The sequence below is a fragment of the Geotrypetes seraphini genome, chromosome 15, assembly GCF_902459505.1.
Source record: "Geotrypetes seraphini chromosome 15, aGeoSer1.1, whole genome shotgun sequence".
Classification (NCBI taxonomy): domain Eukaryota; kingdom Metazoa; phylum Chordata; class Amphibia; order Gymnophiona; family Dermophiidae; genus Geotrypetes; species Geotrypetes seraphini.
Window position 1 is genome coordinate 4639550 of NC_047098.1, and position 23959 is coordinate 4663508.

Consider the following 23959-nt stretch of genomic DNA (forward strand, 5'->3'; position numbering starts at 1 on the left):
TAATGGTCTCCTAACAGCCGTCCAGCAGGAAGAGAGGGGAGTCAGCTGAGTACAGTAAAAAGACAATGGCGGATGGAAAGGACAGGGGAATACTTTGAAAATCAATAGGAGGAAATACTTTTTCACTCAGAGAATAGTTAAACTCTGGAACGTGTTGCCAGAGATTGTGTTAAGAGCAGATAGCGTAGCAGGTTTGGACAATTTCCTGGAGGAAAAGTCCATAGTCTGCTATTGAGAAAGACATGGGGGAAGCCACTGCTAGCCCTGGATCGGTAGCATGGAATGTTGCTACTATTTGGGGTTCTGGAATCTTTTGTTACTCTTTGGGATTCTGGAATCTTTTGTTACTCTTTGGGATTCTGGAATCTTTTGTTACTCTTTGGGATTCTGGAATCTTTTGTTACTCTTTGGGATTCTGGAATGTTGCTACTCCTTGGGTTTTGGCCAGGTACTAGGGACATGGATTGGCCACCGTGAGAACGGGCTAATGATCATTGGTCGGACCCAGTAAGACTATTCGTATGTTCTTATGACCGTTAAACGATCTATAATAGTCAGTTACAGGAAAACAGAGATATTAATAAAAGACGGAAACCACTGCTTCAACCCAGATAAAATTAGAAATAGACAAGGCAAAGCATAAAACCAAATTAAATGAGCTAAAAAAAACACCAAGCAAAAACAAGATGAAACAAAATTAAACTGAAAACAAAGGAGGCCGTACAGCCTACGTCTTAATTGGACACCGTCTTGTATCTTGCATTTGGTCTTCAGTTTAGAAAGGAACTTAAGACGCGTTTCTTTGTACATGATTTTAATACATAGAAGTGAGGCAGATGTACATTTTGATTGTTTTGACATACTCTGTTGGATCAGCTTAAATAGTAACATGGGGATTTAAGTGGGCAGGAGAGGTTCTTGGCTGCTTAAACCCCTCTCAATGTGCTGTCCTTGGATACTCAGTGGCACTTAACTACACAATCCTGACGAATATTCCCTCTGATCACTGTGCAACACTCTGTGGTTTGGGCTAGGACCGCACAAAAGGCCAGGAGGTGGCCAGGAATAGTTTTGAGACATACATTAAAGAGAGTGCAATGCTTGGTCAGGCTACTAGGTGGCACTGCTCTGATTTAGTGGTTGATGGAGGTCATTTTCAGCAGCTTTGCACAACGTCTTCATCGAGGAACAGCAGTATTTACACATGTAGATTGCTTACATGTGTAAAGTCCAAAGGGAGCGTGGTTTGGGTGGTCCACAAAATTATATGTGCGTTTCCCAGTTTGAAGTGGGAGATATCTGTACATTTTAAAAATGTTTCCACGCCAGCTTTTCCACGCACCACCTCTGAAGTGGAATGGAATAATCTTGCCGCTCTTTGGGATCCTGCCAGGCATTTGTGACCTGGATTGGCCACTGTTGGAAGCTCGGGCTAGATGGACCATCGGTTCGACCCAGTATGGCTGTTTTTGTCTTCTTAAGTTTGGCTAAGGTTCAGCAAAGCGCTTCTTTCAGGAGGGGGTTAAATTTGCCTTTTGGGGGTTTCACTCCTTAACCGGGTGTCATTTTCTGGACTATGGCTCATAAGTATAAAAGGCAGTTCTACCATCAGGCACTCATGTTTCCACACACTTATCTGTGAAAGGGACAGCAAGATGCCTCTGCAACGGTGTCCATAAATGGCATAGCGTGTAAACAAAGAGGGGGTGCTGCACGAGCAGAGTATGGGAGGGGCTTCCTCTAAGTAGGGTTACCAGACGTCTGGATTTCCCTCCTTTTCGGGGTCCGGACGGCTTTTCAAAACTCTCGAAATTGCATTGGGCAGGAGGGCATCCACGAATGCGCAGGTGCCATGTGATGACATCATGCTCACCTAATGCATGCATGTGACATCACTGCATCACATCTGCGCATGCGTGGATGCTCTCTTGCCTGTCAAGAGCAGGCAGCAGGGGGCAGGGCTAGGGTGTGATTGGGGCGTAATGGGGTGGGTCTGGATTTTATTAAAGTAAAATTTAGTAACCTTACCTCTTAGGTGCATATTTTACAGAATACTATAACTTATACACATCCCTGCAGCGTTTACATGAATGCAGGTATGGCAAGTCTATGGCTGGCGTAACTGCGGCACGCCGATATCGACTTGGGTGTCTAAATGGAGGTGCTCACTTACAGAACTGTGCCCATGACAGCTGGCATTTGCATATGAGAGCTGTGGAATTGGGAGTTTTCCACCCGACACCCTATTTATTTTAACCTGCAGTTTTATAGACTTGATGCTTCCATTGCACATATAGGGAAATGTATATGTATTTCAGGCATCCTTACATATATTTATAAAAGGTCCTGCATTTAGCAGAGCTTTTTGTAAAATACTGGGAGAATTCCTACCTACATGTCCTATGCAAAATGGGTCTTGCTTTCTATTCAGCTATACCTTCCTTAAGGAGATGCTGCTCACTCTCTCTGAAGCTGTAACATGATGAAACGCTCTAAAACCCAAATAATTCCCCATTTCATTTTCCTGCTGCATCTTGTTCCTCAGTATGGTAGAACAAATCCCCTACTTAAAGCATTGGTTGTGGTAAAAGTGGATAGCGCAGCTGGTTTTAAGAAAGGTTTGGACAGATTCCTGGAGGAAAAGTCCACTGTCTGTTATTAAGACAAGGGGAAAAGCCCTGGATCGGTAGCACGGAATGTTGCTACTCCTTGGGTTTTGGCCAGGTACTAGAGGCCTGGATTGGCCACCGTGAGAACAGGCTACTGGGCTTGATGGACCATTGGTCTGACCCAGTAAGGCTGGAGCTGGGATGCAGCTTCAAATATTTTTCACTAGTAGCAGAAAGTGCAGTAGGTATTTTCCTGTCCTCAAAATTTGTATCAAAGGAAATTGAGGGTTAAGTGACCTGCCCAAGGTCACAAGGAATGTTGGAGGGATCAAACCCTGGTTCTCAGTTGCAGCTCATTTCTGTATGAGATCATTTGTGAGTTATAGAGGCTGGTTCTAGTTGCCTATTTCATTGAAGCAGGCAGAATCTATGATGTCTTAACAAAATATGTCCATGTTAGAAACTTATCCCCTTTACACTTAAGGGCAAAAGTCCAACTCAAACTTTTGCTTGGTCAAGATGAGATTCTAACACAAAATTGACAATCTGGCCTTAAATCATCTCTAAAATAATTCTACAAACAAATAACCCAAGAGCTTCTAGCAGAGAAAAGCCCTGTGTGCACAAGAAAAGATGCTTTTCATGTAATGTTGGTTCTCATTTCCGGCAGCCTGATTTTTTTCTGAGAACAGAATTATTTTTATCCTTCTTTCCACGGCCATTTCTCGCCTTTACGGTCCTGCAGACCACAGAGTAAGTGGGTAAAACAAGGTCAACGCTTTCCCTGAGATGAGCGCATTACCAGGTTTCCTGCTGTACCTGCCACGAGGCTTTGAAATGTGCCTGGTCCTGAAAACTGATCCCAATTCAACATCTATCTCTACCTGTTCTTTGTCCAATAGCAAGATGTATTCCAGGTGATATTCAGCTCCTAGCAGTTAACTGTTTTAAAGCGACTGACAAGACTGGGCTGAATTTGAGTTGGCTGTTCAATGCTTGACCATGTCTGGGCTCCAGAATTGCATATCTAGGTCCTTGGAAGTTAGGCAGGTGCATATCTAACCAGGCAAAGATAAGGTTGCTTTTTATAACATTTTTTCCTGGTTCGGTCTGTGAACACCATCACCGAATATCCCCAAAGCCCACTTATCTTCCGTGTCTGCCTTGGCTCTGCTTACGGACCACCTGGCACCGACCAAACAGTGCCGTGGAAATCACAGTCAATATTCACTGTCATTTGCAATGAGAACTGAAACAGTGACTTTGGGTTAAATATGTGGTTCTACTCTCCTGAACAGTTGCAAGCCTTTTTGGAACATTTAGTTGATTTTTTCAAGAACAGCAGTTAGAATATAAAGCTGATTTATTACATAAAAATTAAGTCTTATTTTCTGGAATTCCTCCTCCCGAGATAGTGGTCTAAGGAGGTCAAAAATTTGTTTTCTTCTCTAATAATGTATTACGATTCTTTTGTTTGTTTTCTGCTGTATTACTGGTGCAAGAGTTAGCAGCAGATACATTGGTTGCCGTTCGAGGCTAGGGTTTTGTTCAAATTTGCATGTATCTGCTTAAAAACATTGCTCGGTTTGACTCCAAGTTACCTAATAGAGAATGACACGGTGACAAAATTCATCACCGTTCCCGTCCCCGCAGATAACCGCGGGAAACCATCTTCATGTCATTCTTTAAGGAGAGAGGGAAGAATCAGAGTCTGAATGGCCACAACCACTGACCCGCAAGCTTTGCTTTGAAGAATGCTGGTGTAGAAGGACTGAGGTTGAAACAGACACTACAGAATGACAGTCTCTGGTATCTAGAGCAGAGATTGTGATGTCATAATGCCTCATTCCACCAATGCCTAAGAGCCAATTACATCAGTGATGTCACAATGGCTTCATTATCCTTGGCTCACATAAGAATCAGAGTATGAATGGCCACAACCACTGACCCGCAAGCTTTGCTTTGAAGAATGCTGAGATTGAGCAGCAACATTCCAGAGCAGAGATTGTGATGTCATAATGCCTCATTCCACCAGTGCCTAAGAGCCAATCACATCAGTGATGTCACAATGGCTTCATTATCCTTGGCTCCCATAAGAATCAGAGTATGAATGGCCACAACCACTGACCCGCAAGCTTTGCTCTGAAGAATGCTGGTGTAGAAGGACCGAGGTTGAAATAGACACTAGAAAATGACATGGGATTATTTCCCGCGGTTATCCGCGGGGACGGGAACAGGATGAATTTTGTGACCATGTCATTCTCTAATACCTATCATCACATTTGGAATTGTATAGGACAAAAAATTCTACTCGAAGAACTAATTTTTTTTTGCCCAACACTAAAACTTTGTCGCTATAAAGATTTATAGATAAAACATTTGCATTTCAGGCAGGCGAACTGAACAATTGGTTAAGTTAATTTATTTCTCAGGCTCAGACTTATTATATTTTTCAAAAATCAATGAAAACATCTCTCTGATGTGAACCGCCTAGAACTAAGGGCTCCTTTTACTAAGGTGGGCTATGGGTTTAACGCGTGGAATAGCACGTACCACACTGCTCCGCATGCTAGACTTTAACGCCAGCATTGAGCTTTATCCCTTCAGTCCCGGACCAGGCTGACTTTAGGGAAGGGTATCTCAAACTTTTTTTTAGCTCCAGCACATTAAACCAAGCGAATGTAAGGGTGATTGTAAGAAAGGCGATGGATGAGCTTGTTTTTCACTACAAATTAACTCAAAACGTGGCTCGATCGTCAACAAGCAAACACACATTTCATCACCCACCATCTGCAGCCGTTCTCCTATTTTCGATTTAATTTCTGTCAGAGCTGAAAATCCAAGTTCATAAAGATATGAAGATCCAAATGGTAACAAAGCCTTGCTTGCTTTGTTGCTCATTAGGATAACTACTGCATAAAAAATAAAAATAAAAAGTACCTGTCATTGGTTTTCAAGGACCAACATCATCAAAGATGAGGCCTGTCTGGGCGGTTGTATCCTTACGCACATAGATGCTCATAACTCCTACGTACGCAACGTACATGTCGTCTAAGGGAATTTTTTTAAATAAAGTAAAATTCTGGACTCTCTTTGGGACACTCTGCTCTAGCGGCTGGGGGAGGGGCTACAGGGCCTTAGGAGATTCAGTCCCAGTGTACGCCTCTGTGAGCACTGCACCGTCTGGCCCAGTTCAGATGCAACGTAATGAGATGTTAACCCTACCTGCACTCCTGGGACATGAGACGGCAGAGTCACTGCAACCTTTGTGGGGGTCAGGTCAAAAGCGCGCCGGGACAAAGGCGCACGCAGACAACTGAGCGCAACGCGGAGCCGTGCGCCAAAGAAAATGACTGTTTTAAAGGGCTCCGACGGGGGTGTGGGGGGGGGAACCCCCCCGCGCCGCGTTGTGGGGAGTTTGGGGGGTTGTAACCCTCCACATTTTACTGAAAACTTCACTTTTTCCTTAAAAAACAGGGAAACACTTAAGTTTCCAGTATAATGAGGGCGGTTACAAACCCCAAACCCCCCACAACGCCGCCGCGATCTGTATTATGTAAAGTGGGGGGGAGGGTTCCCCAACAAAACCCCCCGTCGGAGCCCCTAAAAACACTCTTTTTCTTCGGCGCGTGCTTCTGTCTTGCGCTCAGTTGTCGGCGCGCGCCTTTGTCTTTGGCGGTTTTGTCTATGACCTCCTTTGTGAGGTTCCCTAAGGTCTCAGCTACCAAACCCACATGCTGGACTTAAACCAACTTATCACATTTTACCATCATAGGTTGGAGCTTATATTTTTAATGCAAATGTGTTCTATGAATTGCTCTTCAAGTCTTTTCTTATTTGGGGGGGGGGAGGGGTGGCAGAATATTTGCAAACTGGGCTAGGAGAGGACAGTAACCAGATATAGAGACAAATTCTTTGCTGTTTAGGAAAAAGGTATTAATCATTTATTTACCCCCCCCCCCCCAACTAAAGAAAAAGAAAAATTTACTCTCATGCAGGCTTCCCACGGCTCCGTTTAGCATCATAAGTGATCTGTTGCTTCATCCACTGACAGTGACCATCAGTGACCTCTGATCACTGGCTGTAACATGTTAGTTCTTGATCTGGGGTGTAGAGAATGTTGTTTGAGCTCTGCGCTAATTCCCTGGCAATTTGGGGGATATTGCCAGGTTGTTTTGCTCCTGCTCGCCCTGTTCTGACTGTAATGCGTGCCATGGTCTCTGAGTTCTGCACATTTTGGAAAATATTTCTGCGATTGTTTATATGTACAAGCGCAAAACACTTAAAATTAGAACAAGAAGCGTGTAGACTTCTCTTGTCATGTTCAACAGCAACTGGACTTAATATGTAACATTTCACTTTGACCTGAAGAGGTTTCTGTCGGGGCTTACTGGAGTTTAACCCTGGTTTTGAAATTCTTCTTCTGGGTAATTATCAGGGTTAAATGCTAAACTGGGAAGTCTAGGGATAATTACATATGATCAGGTTAATCCTTTTCAGGAATGTTCAACTATGGGACAAGCAGAGACTCTGATCTGCAGTTCTGGCTTTGTGCTTTTTGCCTACAGCATGTCTTGGGAAAAAAAGGTTTGGCTCATGTGTGCAATATCTGCTACACACCCCTCCTCACCACATCACACTGGTGAACTGGTGTACTTCAGTGAGACTTTTCTTAGAAGAGAGCCGAGAGGAGCATGCAAGGTACGTAGGACTCCGAGCTTGCTCCCAATGCCTGGGCCCTCTAGGTGAGGTACTGGCGGCATTCAGCCTTCAAAGCTGAACAAAACATCAGGTCTAAGGCAGGCTGCTCCCTGTAAAACAGGTCCTCTGCCTGGCACAATCTGTCTTCTAAAGCAACCCTGTCAGACTGGTTAGGTAAGGTGGCGTTAGCCACGGAGAGGCCTGAATGGGCCCGGGTCCCTCCACTTTCAGCTCAAGCCCCTCTAGTTTCCCCTGCCCAATCACAGTTGGTGGGGATACCAGAGCTCCACCAGCACATGAGATCCACGAGCTTTAGCCGGCATAATGCGACATATTAAAGCCTCATAGGTGGCAGAGCCCCTTCACGATCTCCAGAATGTGTCACCAGTGGGGTTTCAATATGCAAGCTACATATCAGGGATGAAAGGTAGAGTATCACGACAAGCTCTCCTGCTACTAACCTGAATCCTTTGGTGAATGACATATTGTGATGGGCAAGGAATAGGGGACTGCTTATTGCATGCTTATTGTTCCACCATGTTAGCCCTGCCCCACCCTCCCTCAAAAATATGTGTTCTGGCTCTGCAACTGGTTAGGTATGTTTCAAAGACAGGATTGGAAAACTCTGCTCTGCTCCCAGGACACCCGTGAAGATTCTCAGAACCTTCCACACCAGAGAAAGATACCACGAGTTTCAATAGATGTAGATACCACAGGCTTCTGACAACAGTCATTTCACAGGCCGATGCATTCTCTCTTTCCTTTGGGCAAGACTATTAGATGCCTAAGTGAGTCTTCCCCCTTGCACTCACCTTCAAAAGAAAATGTTAGAATGCCCTTGTATCGCTCTATGGTATGGCCGCACCTCAAATACTATGTGCAATTCTGGTTGGCGTATCTCAAAAAAGATAGAGCGGAATTAGAAAAGGTACAGAGAAGGGTGACAACATGATAAAAGGGATGGGATGACTTCCCTATGAGGAGAAGCTAAAGCAGCTAGGGCTTTTCAGGTTAGAGAAGAGACAGCTCAGGCGGGATATGATAGAGGTCTATAAAATAATGAATGGAGCAGAAAGAGTAGATGTGAATCACTTATTAGTTCTTTCCAAAAATACTAGGTCTAATGGGCATGCATGAAGCTACTAAGTGGTAGATTTAAAACAAACTGGAGAAAATATTTTTTCACACAACATGTATTTAAACTCTGGAATTTGTTGCTGGAGAATGTAGTGAATCATTTAGCTTAGCAAGGTTAAAAAAAAAAAAAAGGTTTGGCTAAAAGAGAAATCTATAGGCCAATATTAAGATGGACTTGGGAAAATCCATTGTTTATTCTTAGGATGAGCAGCATAAAATCTGTATTAGGGGACATGATTGAAACGTTCAAAATACTGAAGGGAATAGACTTAGTAGATAAAGACAAACTGTTCACCCTCTCCAAGGTAGGAAGAACGACAGGGCACTCTCTAAAGTTGAAAGGGGATAGATTCCGTACAAACGTAAGGAAGTTCTTCTTCACCCAGAGAGTGGTGGAAAACTGGAAAGCTCTTCCGGAGGCTGTTATAGGGGAAAACACCCTCCAGGGATTCAAATAGGGGAAAACAGCCTCCAGGGATTCAAGACAAAAGTTGGACAAGTTCATGCTGAACCAGAACATACGCAGGTGGGGCTAGTCTCGGTTAGGGCGTTGGTCTTTGACCAAAGGGCTGCTGTGTGATGGACCACTGGTCTGACCCAGCATTGGCAGTTCTTATGTTCTTATGTAGTGTGCGCTAAATGCTAAATTCTATGGGCACCTTAGCATTTAATGCCCGCTAATCAGCGTGTGCTAAATCAATTAGTCACCTATGTCAATTAAGTTGTTTGTTTTAAATATTGTGTTAAAATGATTAAGTCAGAATCATTGGTCTTTGATTGATGTTTATTTTATTCCCTTATTGTCTTGCTTGTAACTCACTTAGAAGTCCTGATAGGCGATGGAATCAAATTTTATTAAAACTTGAAAAAAAAAAAACCCAACTTGATCCTTCTCATTTAGGTACAAGAGTTGCCAAACTCATGCTATCCAAGTGGACGGTAGACGGCATCAACTTTTGTAACTATCAGTCAAAGATATGATTTGCAGAGGAAACCAAAGTGCATCACTTCAAGCCAATGGAAGCTCCTTTGCAAGTCGTTCACCTTTTCTGTGCTGCAAAGTGGACCCTGTACACAGCCCTTTACCAAGCTCTTCTAGGCTGGACAGCGCCTTTGCACAGTCTGTGCTTCTAACCTTATTCCTTCCAACCTCCCCCTTGGATTCACCCCACCATATTACAGTAGCAGAATAAGAATGCCTCAGATGCCCGGTTACGGGCGGATTTAGTTATTTTTAAAAATATATATATCCCGCAATCCTATGCAGCTCACAAGTAAACATAGACAGAAAACAAAACACAACCTAAGTAATCTCTAATAAAACCAATAAAAGAATGACCCCATCTGGCAAAAATCTTATATAACATGAAAACGCTCAAATAGCAGAGTTTTCCACATTTTCCTAAATTGCAAAACACCAGCAAATCGCCCCCTGAACTGTCAACATATTCTTCCGGATCCCCGAGAGGTGGGACATGCAAACAAAACTTATCCGTCGATCGTAAAACTCGTGTCGGCAGATAAACACCGTCACAACGGCTCGCAAAGATACAGGAGCATCGTCCTGCAGTAGTCTGAAAATGCCGCAAAGAACTTGAAATTCAATGCGTACACTGAGAGGAAGCCAGTGTACCTCCTGCAAAATAGGTGCGATGGGATCAAATTTAAATGCCCTCATGATAACACGTGCAGCCGCATTCTGAGCAAGCTGAAGAGCCAGATCAATTCTATAACTTGGCATGTGCCTTGCAGCCATAAATGCCAAGACTTTTGGCACCTACATGCATAAATGTGTAGTGCCTTCTTCTGTAACAGAGCACGTAAGTGCGAGTAGGGCATACATAACGGGACGAGAGGGGCCTGGATGTGTCCATGTGTGACTTATACAATATCTTATGGTATGCACACATCTTGCATTTACGTCTGCTATTGACATCGCTTGAGCGGACATGCCGATTTATAAGGTAACCTCACCTTGAGTATTATGTCCAGTCCTGGTCAAAAGAGATATAGTGGAATTAGACAAGGGTCACAGAAGAGCGACCAAGATGATAAAGGGGAGGGAACTCCTCTCGTACGAGGAAAGACTGAAAAGGTTAGGGCTCTTCAGCTTGGAAAAGAGAAGGCTGAGGGGAGATAGGATTGAAATCTATAAAATCCTGAGTGGAGTAGAACGGGGACAAGTGGATCGATTTTTCACAAAGACTAGGGGCACACTCGAAGTCTATCTAAAGCAGGGGTGTCAAAGTCCCTCCTTGAGGGCCGCAATCCAGTCGGGGTTTCAGGATTTCCCCAATGAATATGCATGAGATCTATAAGCATACAATGAAAGCGGTGCTTGCAAATAGATCTCATGCATATTCATTGGAGAAATCCTGAAAATTCAACTGGATTGCGGCCCTCGAGGAGGGACTTTGACACCACTGGTCTAAAGGCTACGCCAGCCTGTTTGCAACCTCCTCCTCCCTCAACCTTCATAAGAACATTTGTACAAAACAAACTCTTCCCAGTACCTCTTGCCAGTGGTGTAGCAAGGGGACGAGGTGCCTGAGGTGGTGGCACCCCTCCCCGCCCTTTTCTGTGTTTCCTCGCTCCTTCCCCCCCTCTGCTGCATGTGCAGACCCCTTTCCTTCCCCCATATCTCTAACTTCCCGGCGTGAGCAGCATCTCCAATTTGCCGCTTGTGCCGGCAGCTCTCTCTCCGACGTCACTTCCTAGTCTTGTGACCAGGAAGTGACATCAGAGGGAGAGTCGAGGCTGGCGTGACCAGCAGGTTGGAGATGCTGCTCAAACCGGTGAAGAACCAGAGGTATGGGGGTGGGAAGGTATGCACGGCAGGGAGGAGCGGTTCCGGCGCCACCACCAAGATGGCACTCGGGGCCACGCCCCACCCTCCTTACTACGCCACTGCCTCTTGCTTACTAACACTTGTGGTAAGGACAAGACAAGAAAACCTCAGACTTGATTCTGCAGCACGTCTTAAGCCAAAACCTCTATCCTGAGATGGCCAAGGAGCCAATCAGCACCAAGAAATTGGCACTACCAATTATTAGTGTTAATTGGCTACAATTGCACACAATTCAAGAGGGGGCGTGGCCATGGGGGACATTCACTAAACATGCGTGCAGTATTACTGAATCCTGGCCACCTGCGCCTAATGCAGATGTGGGCAACTCGAGGGCCGGAATCCAGTCAGGTTTTTTGGATTTCCCCAATGAATAGGCATTGAAAGCAGTGCATGCAAATAGATCTGATGCATAGTCATTGGGGAAATCCTGAAAACCCGACTGGATTCCGGCCCTTGAGGACCAGAGTTGCCCACCCCTGGCCTAATCTATGCACCAGGTTTCAGCTGGGGTAAATTCTCGCCCCCAAGGTTTGCACAGACATCAGCGCTAAGCGCTACGATATAAACAGTGTGCAACCTTCAGCGCCGTTTCTCGACCAGCACTCCAGGTGGATTTTTTTCCTTCGTGTCCTTGTTTTTTTCAGCACCGTTTACTGAATCTAGTCCACAATGTGCACACAACAGGAACAACGAAATAATCTTTTCCTCCCGTTTTCTAGCACACTCCATCATTTATCACTTATTAAACTTGATATACTGCCAAGTCTATGAGATGTCTGAGCGATTTACAAATAGGAGAGAAAGATAAAAGAAAAGGGACTCATAATTCAATAGAAAACTAATACAACCAGCACAACCAAGCCAGCAGTCATAGGTGCTCTCATTATCAAAGCACCCATCTGAACTGAAGCGTGAAATCAAGTTTTATCAGCAGGGAGTAGAGCTACCAATTTACAAAATTTGGTTCATCTTACTTATAATTCGCACCAACTGGAACCAAGGCTTGAACTCAGAGGGACCCTAGTTCCCCATGTTAACAGAAAGAAAAAAAAATATATATATATATATATCTTTCCCCTCGTTAAGGAAGGTGAGGATAGAGTCTCTGCTCCAATAATAATGGTTGAGGTGGGCTCAGCTCTGCCAATATTTCCAGCCACAGAAGGCGCTGCGTGGAAGAGCTTGCCAGAAAAAGCAGAGGGAGAGTGTGCAGAATACCTGCTAAGTCAATCCTTCCCACCCTCTGATCCCTGCAGGTCCAGAAGCAGATGGGCAGATCGGATGGGCCATTTGGCCTTGATCTGCCATCGTGCTTCTGTTTTAGACCTCCAAGCTGCCTTGGTAACGTCTTGAAGAAAAGCAGCAGCAAAAAGCAGGAAGACAGGTGAAGAGCCCAAGAGATGGAGAGAGGAAAGAAGGAGTAGGAGAGGGAGACAGAGTCAGTCCAGGGAAGAAAAACTGAGACATGATCGAAGGGAAAGGAGAGAAAAGAGCAGATATACATTGAAGAGAGAAAGAGGAGCAGAAAGCAGAGATATACTGTGGAGGGGAAGGGGAGGGAAAGCAGGAGCAACTGAGAAGAGGACAGAAGAGGAAAGGTGGGAAAGAGGAGGGCAAAGGCGCATTAAGGAGGGGGAAGGAGAAGGAGAGAGCAGATCAGAGATATTGGGGAGGAGAAGAGGGATGGAGAGAAGGGAAAGACAACTGAGAGGAAGGAATGGGAGAGGAGAAGAACAGAAGCAAAGGGGAAAAGAAGAAGACAGACATAAAGAAAGATGTAATTGAGACATGCAAAGAGAATAAAAGATCAGAAAGTTTTAAAAAGAAAAAAAAATGAAGAATATGATAAATGTAATCACTAGGCAGAGGAGAGAAGAGAGAAGGCAGCTACTCGTGGAGGTCGAGCGATGGGATCCTCTGTGTCACCGTTTGCCGCCTCTGCTCGGAGGTTTTGCAAAAATTTCTCCGAGTCTATCTAGTGCCCAAGATCTGGGGCAATTTGCTCCGAAATCAATCACTTCACAGGGGAGTCTAGCAGGTCCTCGCACGCCCGCCCTCCGGGAGATGCTCATGACCGCCTGGGAGCTCTCCGGGGCAGGATCCAGGCTGCTGTATGCAAACATTTTCTGCAAGCAGAAAAGCCCTCGGGGTCTAAACCCGAAACCCACCTGCCTGCAACCCGGGTACTTACAGCCAGTTGCTAGCGTGAGCAGAGAAGGCAGCCAGGATCACCATGAGCAGGGAGCTGAGGAAGTATTCCGGGCTCATCCTCCTCCTCGGTGCCAGGGATCCGGGCCGATCCCCCAGAGCCACAGGTCGGTGCAACTAGGAGCCACTTCCTGCCGCAGAGCGCCCCCCCAGAGAGCCCTTCATGCTGCCCAGATCCACCTCCTGCCTGGCTCAGACGCCGAGTGGCGGCCGGGCTGCGGGAGTCCCGGGATGGAGCAGGGAGGGAGGCGGGCCGGGGCAGGGCCCGGCCCCCGGGGGAGGGACCTCTTCATTCATTGCTCGCAGGGAGTTCTGGCGGATACAGTCCGCTGCCTAGGGCGTTGCAAATGGACGGGCCTGGCTGTTCATCTCGCTTGCTCGTAGCTTCTCGGCCCCTTTCAAAGCACTTTCTGCTGGAAAAGAACGCGCATTCCTGACAGCTGAGCGTCCAGTTTTCTGAGAAAAGGGGCGGGGTGGGGGCGGGGCTTCGTGACAGCTTTCACCCGCTATTGTGCACCTGCAGAAGTCTTCTGGTCTTTTGGCTTTATTGGCAATACACAGGCAAAAGTCTTCACTGCTGTTGCCATAGGAAACCCAAATTGAATTCTTAAAAACACACAACAACCCTTAATAAGTACTGGGGCAATGGGAGGTGTATGCTGAGATGTGGGATGTACATGGGGTGGGGGGAGGGGTGCCCCTCCTGTATATTCCCCAGACCCCATCCTTGCATTCCTCCACTCAGTGGACCCAAGTAATACCCCAGGCCACATCCCGCCCTAATCACTCCTCCAGATCCACCTCTTTTAGCTCTGGGCGCACAGCGGGATTCAGAGGCCTAAAAAGTCCCTCAACACACCCAGAAAACGGCACTTGGACAACCTGTCTTTTAGTTCGGCCAAGTGTCGACTTGAGCGGGATTTTTATGTTATGTTATAGGAAATTTTAGCAGGAATTTGATAAGTTCCTTAGGAATTAGCCTTTCTATGCAGATAGGACATTAGTGTCTCATCATTTTTAGCGCTTGCAATGGTGGTAAGAACCTTTACGCTCATAGGAATTCAGTGAGTATTGGAGTTCTTACCGCTAAAAAATGGTAGTGTGGCTTTGTAAAAGGGGGCAAATGTGGTGCAAAGTCAGCCATTGTAAACACTATGGCTTTTAGTTTTAATTCCCAGCAGCCTTCACTAGCGGTGGTATAGTGGGGTGGGGGTGGGGGATCATCCCGGGTGCTGGCACCTTTCTACCCCCCCCCCCCCAAGCCACAAACCCTCCCTTCCCCACCCCATACCTCTTTAAATCTTTGCTATCACAAGCAACTATTCTGGCCTGCTGCTCAAGTTGGCCTGACTCCTGAAATCACTTCCAGGTCACGGGGACAGGAAGTGGCATCAGAGGAAACGTCAGTGCTGGAGTGCCGCAGGCTTCAGTGCTTGGACCCGTGCTCTTTAACATCTTTATAAATGATCTGGACATAGGTACGACGAGCGAGGTGATTAAATTTGCGGATGATACAAAGTTATTCAGAGTAGTAAAGACGCAGGGGGACATAATCAAGCTCGAGGAATGGGCATCAACATGGCAGATGAGGTTCAACATGGATAAGTGTAAAGTGATGCATGTCGGTAACAAAAATCTCATGCACGAATACAGTATGTCCGGGGCGGTACTTGGAGAGACCTCCCAGGAAAGGGACTTGGGAGTTCTGATCGACAAGTCGATGAAGCCGTCCATACAATGTGCGGCGGCAGCAAAAAGGGCAAACAGAATGCTAGGAATGATAAAGAAGGGGATCACGAACAGATCAGAGAAGGTTATCATGCCGCTGTACTGGGCCATGGTACTCCTTCACCTGGAGTACTGCATCCAGCACTGGTCTCCGTACATGAAGAAGGACACAGTACTACTCGAAAGGGTCCAGAGAAGAGCGACTAAGATGGTTAAGGGGCTGGAGGAGCTGCCGTACAGCGAAAGATTAGAGAAACTGGACCTCTTCTCCCTCGAACAGAGGAGATTGAGAGGGGACAAGATCGAAACATTCAAGGTACTGATGGGGATAGACTTAGTAGATAAGGACAGGTTGTTCACCCTCTCCAAGGTAGGGAGAACAAGAAGGCACTCTCTAAAGTTGAAAGGGGATAGATTCTGGACAAACGTAAGGAAGTTCTTCTTCACCCAGAGAGTGGTAGAAAGCTGGAACACTCTTCCAGAGGCTGTTATAGGGAAAACAGCCTCCAAGGATTCAAGACAAAGTTAGACAAGTTTCTGCTGAACAGGAACGTGCGCTGGTGGGGCTATTCTCAGTTAGGGTGCTGGTCTTGGACCAGAGGGCCGCCGTGTGAGCGGACTACTGGGTATGATGGACCATTGGTCTGACTCAGCAGTGGCAATTCTTATGTTCTTAGGACCGAGAAGCTGCTTGTGTTGGGTGGGAAGGGAGGGCATGAGTGTGACATTGGGGGCACAAAAGGCACAGAGGGGGGAGAGAAGGGGGTAGAGGGTGCCTGGATGTGAATCGTACCAGTTTTGATGTGTTATGGTTTCAATTGCCATATAGTTCTTCTCACACCTGGCACGATTCACATCCAGGACCCCTGAGGAAGGAGTATTCTTCGAAACACAGACCATGTTAGGTCCCAGTGTTTCACCTACAAGAGCTATTTTTGGGAAAATAATACTTGTTTGCCTTTAATAAAGCTCCTGTATCCAGTACATCATTTCCACAGTTTCTCTTTCTTTGTTTTCATTCCCTAACCATTCATTGAAGAACTCAACCGTATAAACTATTGAAAACCATCTTAGAAAATGCTAACTCTGGATTGTAACACCTTTATAGAAGCTCATGGAAACCACTTTGAATTGACTCTCCTGTCATTAGCAGTGGTATAGAAGCTTTCAATAAATGATAAATAGGACTGGAGCTATACGATCACCCTGCCCAGAGAATGCGAAGAACCTCTTTGATGACATCATGTACATCTGGCAAAGGAGTAGAGGGAGGCTGTTGACCCATCTAGGTTATAGGTTTCCAAGTTTATTAAAAATTCAAACTTCAGGGCGGTGTATATAAAATAACAATAAAAATTACAACTATTAGTATATGACTTAAAAGGTCTTTAAACAATGAAAAGATGAACTAGACTTATGAACGAACTGGCACAGAAGGGAAGAGGTTGGAAATACATTATTTATAGAAGAAAATGGCAGGGAATTACATAAGGTAGAGGATCAAGAGTGGAATCTTTGAAATTAATCAACCTCCCCCCAACATCCTTGAAGGCATCTTTAAACAGAAAGGTTTTGAATTTGGATTTCCTGTAGACGATTTGGTGTGAAGTTCCAGAGGGAAGGCGCTGTAACGGGAAAAAAATGGTTGTACGCATCGTGTTAATGTGTCTTAGTGAAGGGATTGAGAGCAGATTTTGAGAGGTTGTGCGGAGAGACCTTTGAAAGTTGTATGGTATAAGGAGTTTATTTATGAAATCCGGGTAATTGATGCCAGTAATTCTGTGTTCTACCGGAAGCCAGTCAGCTTTAATTAGTAATGGGGTCACGTGATCGTATTTTCGAGCATTGGCTATAGTTTTAATTGAGGTATTTTGAACTCTTTCCTTTTGGGTTATGCCTTTGTACAGGGCGTTGCAGTAGTCGAGACGCTAAATTATGCGGGAGTGAATTAGGATGCTGAGTGAGTTAGGTTCTAAAAGTAGGATAAAATTTTTAAAATAAATCAATAAATATGCCCCAGTGTCTCATGTTAGCATGGCAGAGTTAGAAGAAGGCTGAGCTCAATGGTCTTTCAGTCTAACCAACTACAGCCATGATTCATATGACCCCCCCCCCCAAAAAAAAAACAAAAACCCTATCCTTTTTCACATATTTGGAGTCACTCCAGTGATGTCACCAACATCTGCAACTAGGCCAAGGACGTGTTCCATGCAGGACCCACATGTCAGCTGATGATTAAAAAAGAAAATGCTTTCAATTTTACTCCAAAGCATTTAGGCTGAAAATTAAAAATTGTTTGTTTATTTGGAAGAACAAAAATTACTGCTGCGTTTAAACATCTTTATGAATGACCTGGAAAAGGAAATGAGCGAGGTAATCATGGGGTCCTTTTGCCGTTTTAGTAAAAGGACCCCACATTTGCAAATGACGTAAAACTATGTGTATGCAAGTTTGATACACGATTCATGCATGACTGCATAGGAAAGAGTTAACTAGTTGAAAAAAATTAATTTGTTACTAGTTTAAAATGGATTTATTTATTGCAAACTTACTATAACACTGAAAAACAATGCATGTTATGTTAAGTTAATCAGGTTTTCTATTGGGCCTTTACAAGGTCAGATTACAGGAAGTTACAATGAACAATTTGACAGGGACATTCAAGAGAGTTGCTAGAACAGGTGGGTCAGTTAGGTCATAGTTCCAAGTTCAAGTGGGCTCATTGTTATGTCCCAGGAGTTGCATTGAACAGTTTCAAAATGGGCTTTTTCAATTACCATTTCGGTTATTCCCTGTCTTGGTACAGAAATGTTTTTAAACGTTTTCTGAACCTGAGATCGTGGTCACAAGAACGTAGTGTGTCTGGTAGTTGGTTCCAGCATTTTGCTAATTGATATTGGATGGATAAGGTAATTTGCCTGGTGGACTTTATATTGTTGCATGCTAACGAAAAAATTCTTACTAACATTCCAGTGATAGAAATGTGTTGTAATCAATGATTAATGGCTGCAAACTGCTTTGAGCCATCCTGTTGGAAATCGTTTTTCAAAAATACATAAGTAAGAAACTCTCGGAGAACAGGATCTCCTGTGCAATGTAGATGGGAGAGCTGCACTGGTGAAACTGGATTTTCCAGAGGCTGGACATGCACCATCCCACTGCCCTCAGGGATTGAAGGACACTCTATGGTGACCAGATGTAGAGATGGAGGTCCAGGAAGTGACATCAGGAAGAGCCGACTCTGGTGCGAGCAGTAGGTTTGGGTTGCTGCTTGCGCTGTGAATCTTAAAGAGGTACGAGGGAGGGAAGGGGTGCACGCGGTGTAGTGGGGAGCGGGGGTGGGGGTAGAGGGGAGGACAACTGCCACAGATTGTTCCAATGGTCACTCCACCCCTGCCATTGATCCACATGGACTCATTCCACTCCACTGAGGACTTTGTCCCCCCTCCGCTGTCTCTTTTCGAGGCAAAATAGTCTTAACCACAGCAGCTTACGAATCCAAAGACATAAGAATGCCCCAAATGAAAAAGGTAAAAGCACAAAACATTCACTCAAATGAAATCAACAACCCAGAGTCTAAAGTGATCTAAAAGAACTGTGTCCAGGGCTACAATTGCAGTTGTCCAGCAGCTCCAGAACCGAGGCTATAGCGCAGCGTCTCTCAAACCTTTTTTTAGCTCTGGCACACTAAATGGAACAAATGTTTTTCGCAGCAAAACCAAGAAAAAAATTAAACTTGAGAGTTATTTATTTGAAGTTCTTTAAGCTATGTATAGGTAATTGTAACAACGGTGATAGAATAGAATGGCTAATCAATACGATGGATGTGCTTGTTTTTGAGCGCAGATGAACTCAAAACGCGGCTTGATATCAACAAGCAAATGTACATGTCATCATCCACCATCTGCAGTCGTTCATTCTTTTTTTTCGATTTAATTTCTGTCAGTGCTGAAAATCCAAGTTTGCAATGACAAGAAGATCCAAACGGTAACAAAGCCTTGATTGCTTTGTTGCTCCAGTTAGGATAACTACTGAAAAAAAAAATATATATATTACTTGCCGTTAGTTTTCAAGGACCAATCATGTCAAAAAATGATGCTTGTCTGGTCGGTTGTATCGTTACGCACACAGGCGCTCATAACATTGATAGACTCTTGCGTACGCGATGTACATGTCATCTATTCTAGAGCGGTGGTTCCCAACCCTGTCCTGGAGGACCACCAGGCCAGTCGGGTTTTCAGGATAGCCCTAATGAATATGCATGGAGCAGATTTGCATGCCTGGCACTCCATTATATGCTGATCTCTCTCATGCATATTCATTAGGGCTATCCTGAAAATCCGACTGGCCTGGTGGTCCTCCAGGACAGGGTTGGGACCCACTGTTTTAGAGTATACTTACGAAGGGAATTTTTAAAAATAACATAAAATTCTGGAATCTCTTTGGGGCACACCGTTTGAGACATACTGATATAGAGCAAAAAAAAAATCCTCAAAACCAAACCCCACACCAAAACCAGCAGTAGAAATCAGCAGGTGAACTGCAAAAGTGATACAGCACTCAAGCAAGGTGGTAACACTAATGGCTCTGCCCATGGTCTGCGTCTAACCCAACTGGTTCGGAGATGGCCAGTTTTGGCATTATTTAGGTGCAGTAACCAGTTAAGTATGACTGAATATCATGTGCTGGGTTGCTCAGGAGGATCTCACTGGGCAGGAGCCTCTTCTGAATGTCAGCTGGAGTGTAATGCCTATTATTCAAAGGCATTTGGAAACAGAGAAACATGATGACAGATAAAGGCCAAATGGCCCATCCACATCATCCACTATCTCCTCCTCTCCCTATTGGCTAAGGCTCTTAACATTTGCATCTCCTCTTCCTATAGGCTAAGGCTCTTTACACCTGCATTGTGAGGTCATAGAGCTTTATGGTTATAGAAACATGATGGCAGATAAAGGCCAAATGGCCCATCCACAGCATCCACCATCTCCTCTTCTCCCTATTGGCTGAGGCTCTTAACATTTGCATCTTCTCTCCCTATAGGCTAATGCTCTTTCCACCTGCATTGTGAGGTCATAGAGCTTTATGGTTATAGAAACATTGTAACATGAGGACAGATAAGGCCAAATGGCCCATCCAATCTGCCCGATATTCTTTCATTTTCTATTCTTTTCCTCATAATTTCTAAGGTTGTATTTGCTTTTTTGGTCATCATCATACACTGAGTAGAAGATTTCAACCTATTGATATTTTTCTTGGATGGTGATTCCTAATATGGAACTTATCATCCTGTAGTTATAATTTGGATTATTCTTCCCAATGGGCCTCATTTTGCATTTCTCCACTTTGGGACTCCTGAATAGATGTTTGTTTGCTTTCCTATAAATATTGGAGTTCTTTTCTTATTCTTTAATTATTTTGTACTGTAAACCGCATAGGCCTGTTGAATGAAGCTGTGTATTTAGTTGTAATAAAATATTGTGTTACATTTCATCTCATATCAAGAAGTCCTCCTACAATTTTTCATGCGATTTAACAATTTTGAACATCTGCAAAGTTAGGGCTTCTTCTATGAAGCTGCGGTTGAGGTTTCTACCGTGGGCCAGTGAGATCAATGTTCCGATGCTCATAGGAATTCTGGGAGCGTCATCGCATTTACCTCGCTGGCCTGAGGTAGAAACCTCCACTGCAGGTTTGTAAAAGCCAGTGTTAATCACTTTGATCATTGTTCCCATTTCCAGATCATTTGTACAATAAATATGTTAAAAAGCACCTGTCCCAGGACAGACCCCTGTGGCACTCCACTATACAACTTCTTCTGTTAAGAGAACTGGCTGTTCAATCCTTCTCTCTGATCATAAGGCGTATGGGGACAGACTTAAAGATCTCAGTCTGTATACTTTGGAGGAAAGGCGGGAGAGGGGAGAAATGATAGAGACGTTTAAATACCTACGTGGTGTACATGCGCATGAGTCGAGTCTCTTTCATTTGAAAGGAAGCTCTGGAATGAGAGGGCATAGGAGGAAGTTAAGAGGTGATATAAGGAAATACTTTTTTACGGAAAGAGTCGTAGATGCATGGAACAGTCTCAGAAGAGGTAGTAGAGACAGAGATTGTGTCTGAATTCAAGAAAGCCTGGGATAGGCACGTGGGATATCTTGGATAGAGAAAGAGATAATCCCTCAACCAGATGCTACTAAATCTCCCATCCACTAAAGATCTTCACTATAAATGAGTTTTTCAGTTCATGCTTACTTTCCTAGGAGTCAAAACTTGGAATGGCCTTACAGAAAAGACCAGAAATGAACCTTGTCACATCATCTTCCGAAGAAAACTGAAACTCCATCTGTTCGATACTTAATCTCCTTTACCCTCTCTTCTCTTCTCTTCTCTCCCTCTTCCCTATCCATCTCCTCTCTCTCCCTCCTCTTATCTTTCTTTACAGTCGCCTTGAGCGATTAGATTAGATAATGGTTACTGTGGATGGGCAGACTGGATGGGCCATTTGACCTTTATCTGCCATCATGTTTCTATTTCTATCTTTTAACCAGTTTGCAAGTCCACAACAGAGCATTGCATCCGTAGCTTAAACAGTCTCCAGTCCTATCAAACGCTCCAAGCATAACCAAACTGTACCACATACAACAATTCAAATGTTATTACCAGTAAAACCCAAATGCTGCCCATCATCCATGAGCTCTCCTGCAACGTAAAATATTATTTACCCTTCTGTTATGTCCTGCCAGTACTGTGAATATTGCAATATAAACGACGCTCTGTATGTTATGTTATATCTGTACTGTGAAAGCTGCAATATCTACTAAGCTACGACTGCTAAGTATGTACTTTCTATGCGTCAATTGACCATGCTTTGCCAGTTTAGAAAAGAGGTAAAAACTGTATTATTTGCACGTGCTTTTGGCACCAGCTGTGTAGGCGTATGAGATTCGATCTTTTAGCATTAGGCTGTGGTTGGTTCCAGCTTTGAACTGTCTTTTTGAAGACGATTGAGTAAAGATGTTTGGATGTTTTATGAATTTTTTTTTAATGTGTATATTGCTATTGTATTTTATTGTTTGGAATGTGCTGATTTTGTATGTTTCCATTGTTTGTATGTTTCCATTTGTAGATAGGTGGGCTACAAATAATTTTATTTTAAAGAAATAAGTCCGTCCTGTCTTTACTGTGAATGCACTCCTTTGGGAGGACAGGCGAAATAAATGAATGACTAAATCAATAAAATGACACTAATGTGGGCATGCTGCTTATGCTGGAGAAGTTAAAAAGGGATGGGGAAAGGGAAGGGATGTGCGTGTGGCGCAGGGGAGCGGAGCAGGAGCGCCGCAGTCTGAAGCTGTCATCGAGGCTTTTACATCTTTGGGGGTGGGGTCATGCCTCATGCATCCAGTGGTCACCTGGTCAGTTTGGGGGCGTGCTTTAAAAACAGGTCTAACTGCCTGGATATCTTCAAACAGGTATGATTATTCCTGCAAGATATCCAAGTCCTAAACTCACCCAAAACACACCTTTAGATTTAGATGTACTGGACAGAAAATGACCTGCAAGCCGTCTAAAAAAGTCAGTTTGAAAAATTGGGCGTTTAAGATGTCCAAGTGCCGCTCTATGTCTTTCTGTGGTGAAAATGATCCCCGTAAGCTCCTAAATCTGGTGGCAAATAGTACACAGCCTTAGGAGCCTAACTTAAGAGCATCCGTTTAGGATCTGAGCTTTGTTTGAATACCAGTCTTGCCTAGATTAGGTGAGCTTTGGGGAGGTCTGTATTTCACCACAGCCTTTGGAGTCTAAGACTATTTGGTAGCACTTTGCTGAGCTGAATTTTGTAGTGTACATTTTAACTGATTTATTGTGTCTTACGCGTATAGTAAAATGCAGTGGCAAGCATTCTTTAAATTGAAATTCTAAACAAACAGATAAATCTAATGATATATTATTGCATTTACTTTAATTTTATTATTCTTTCTGAACCAATTGAATGTCTATGTAATGCTCCATTGAAACTGCCGCCTCCCCACTTTAACAGAGGCTTCCAGGCCCTTTCAGGAGAGACAGACAGAGCTAAGTAGTGCCATGAAATCTTGGGAGGTGGAAGGGGCTTCAGTCTCAGGAAAGGATTCGTAGTTCTTCTGTGTAGTCTTGAAGAACAGCAAATCTTGGCACTTAACTTTTTTAACAGCAGGTCCTTCATGTATAATCTAAAGAAATATTTTTTTTATGGGAACGGTAGTGGATGCATGGAATAGCCTCCTGATGGAAGTGGTAGGAAACATGAGACAGGCACATGGGATCGCTTACAGAGAGGAGGACAGTGGATTCTGCGGATGGGCCATTTGGCCTTTATCTGCCATCATGTTTCTATAACCATAAAGCTCTATGACCTCACAATGCAGGTGTAAAGAGCCTTAGCCTATAGGAAGAGGAGATGCAAATGTTAAGAGCCTTAGCCAATAGGGAGAGGAGGAGATAGTGGATGCTGCGGATGGGCCATTTGGCCTTTATCTGCCATCATGTTTCTATAACCATAAAGCTCTATGACCTCACAATGCAGGTGTAAAGAGCCTTAGCCTATAGGAAGAGGAGATGCAAATGTTAAGAGCCTTAACCAATAGGGAGAGGAGGAACTAGTGGATGCTATGGATGGGCCTTTTGGCCTTTATCTGCCGTCATGTTTCTATAATCATAAAGCTCTATGACCTCACAATGCAGGTGT

General features: G+C 44.3%; 1 protein-coding gene across 1 annotated transcript in view; it reads right to left on the bottom strand.

Annotated features, from left to right (window-relative positions):
* The window catches only part of WNT4 (Wnt family member 4), a 57677-nt gene extending 43774 nt beyond the window's left edge, over window positions 1–13903 (bottom strand). Inside the window, exon 1 of the mRNA XM_033922406.1 lies at window positions 13487–13903. Coding sequence (XP_033778297.1) covers window positions 13487–13563 — 77 coding nt within the window. The 5' untranslated portion in view covers window positions 13564–13903. The remainder of the gene's footprint in view (window positions 1–13486) is intronic.
* Window positions 13904–23959: the final 10056 nt, after the last annotated feature.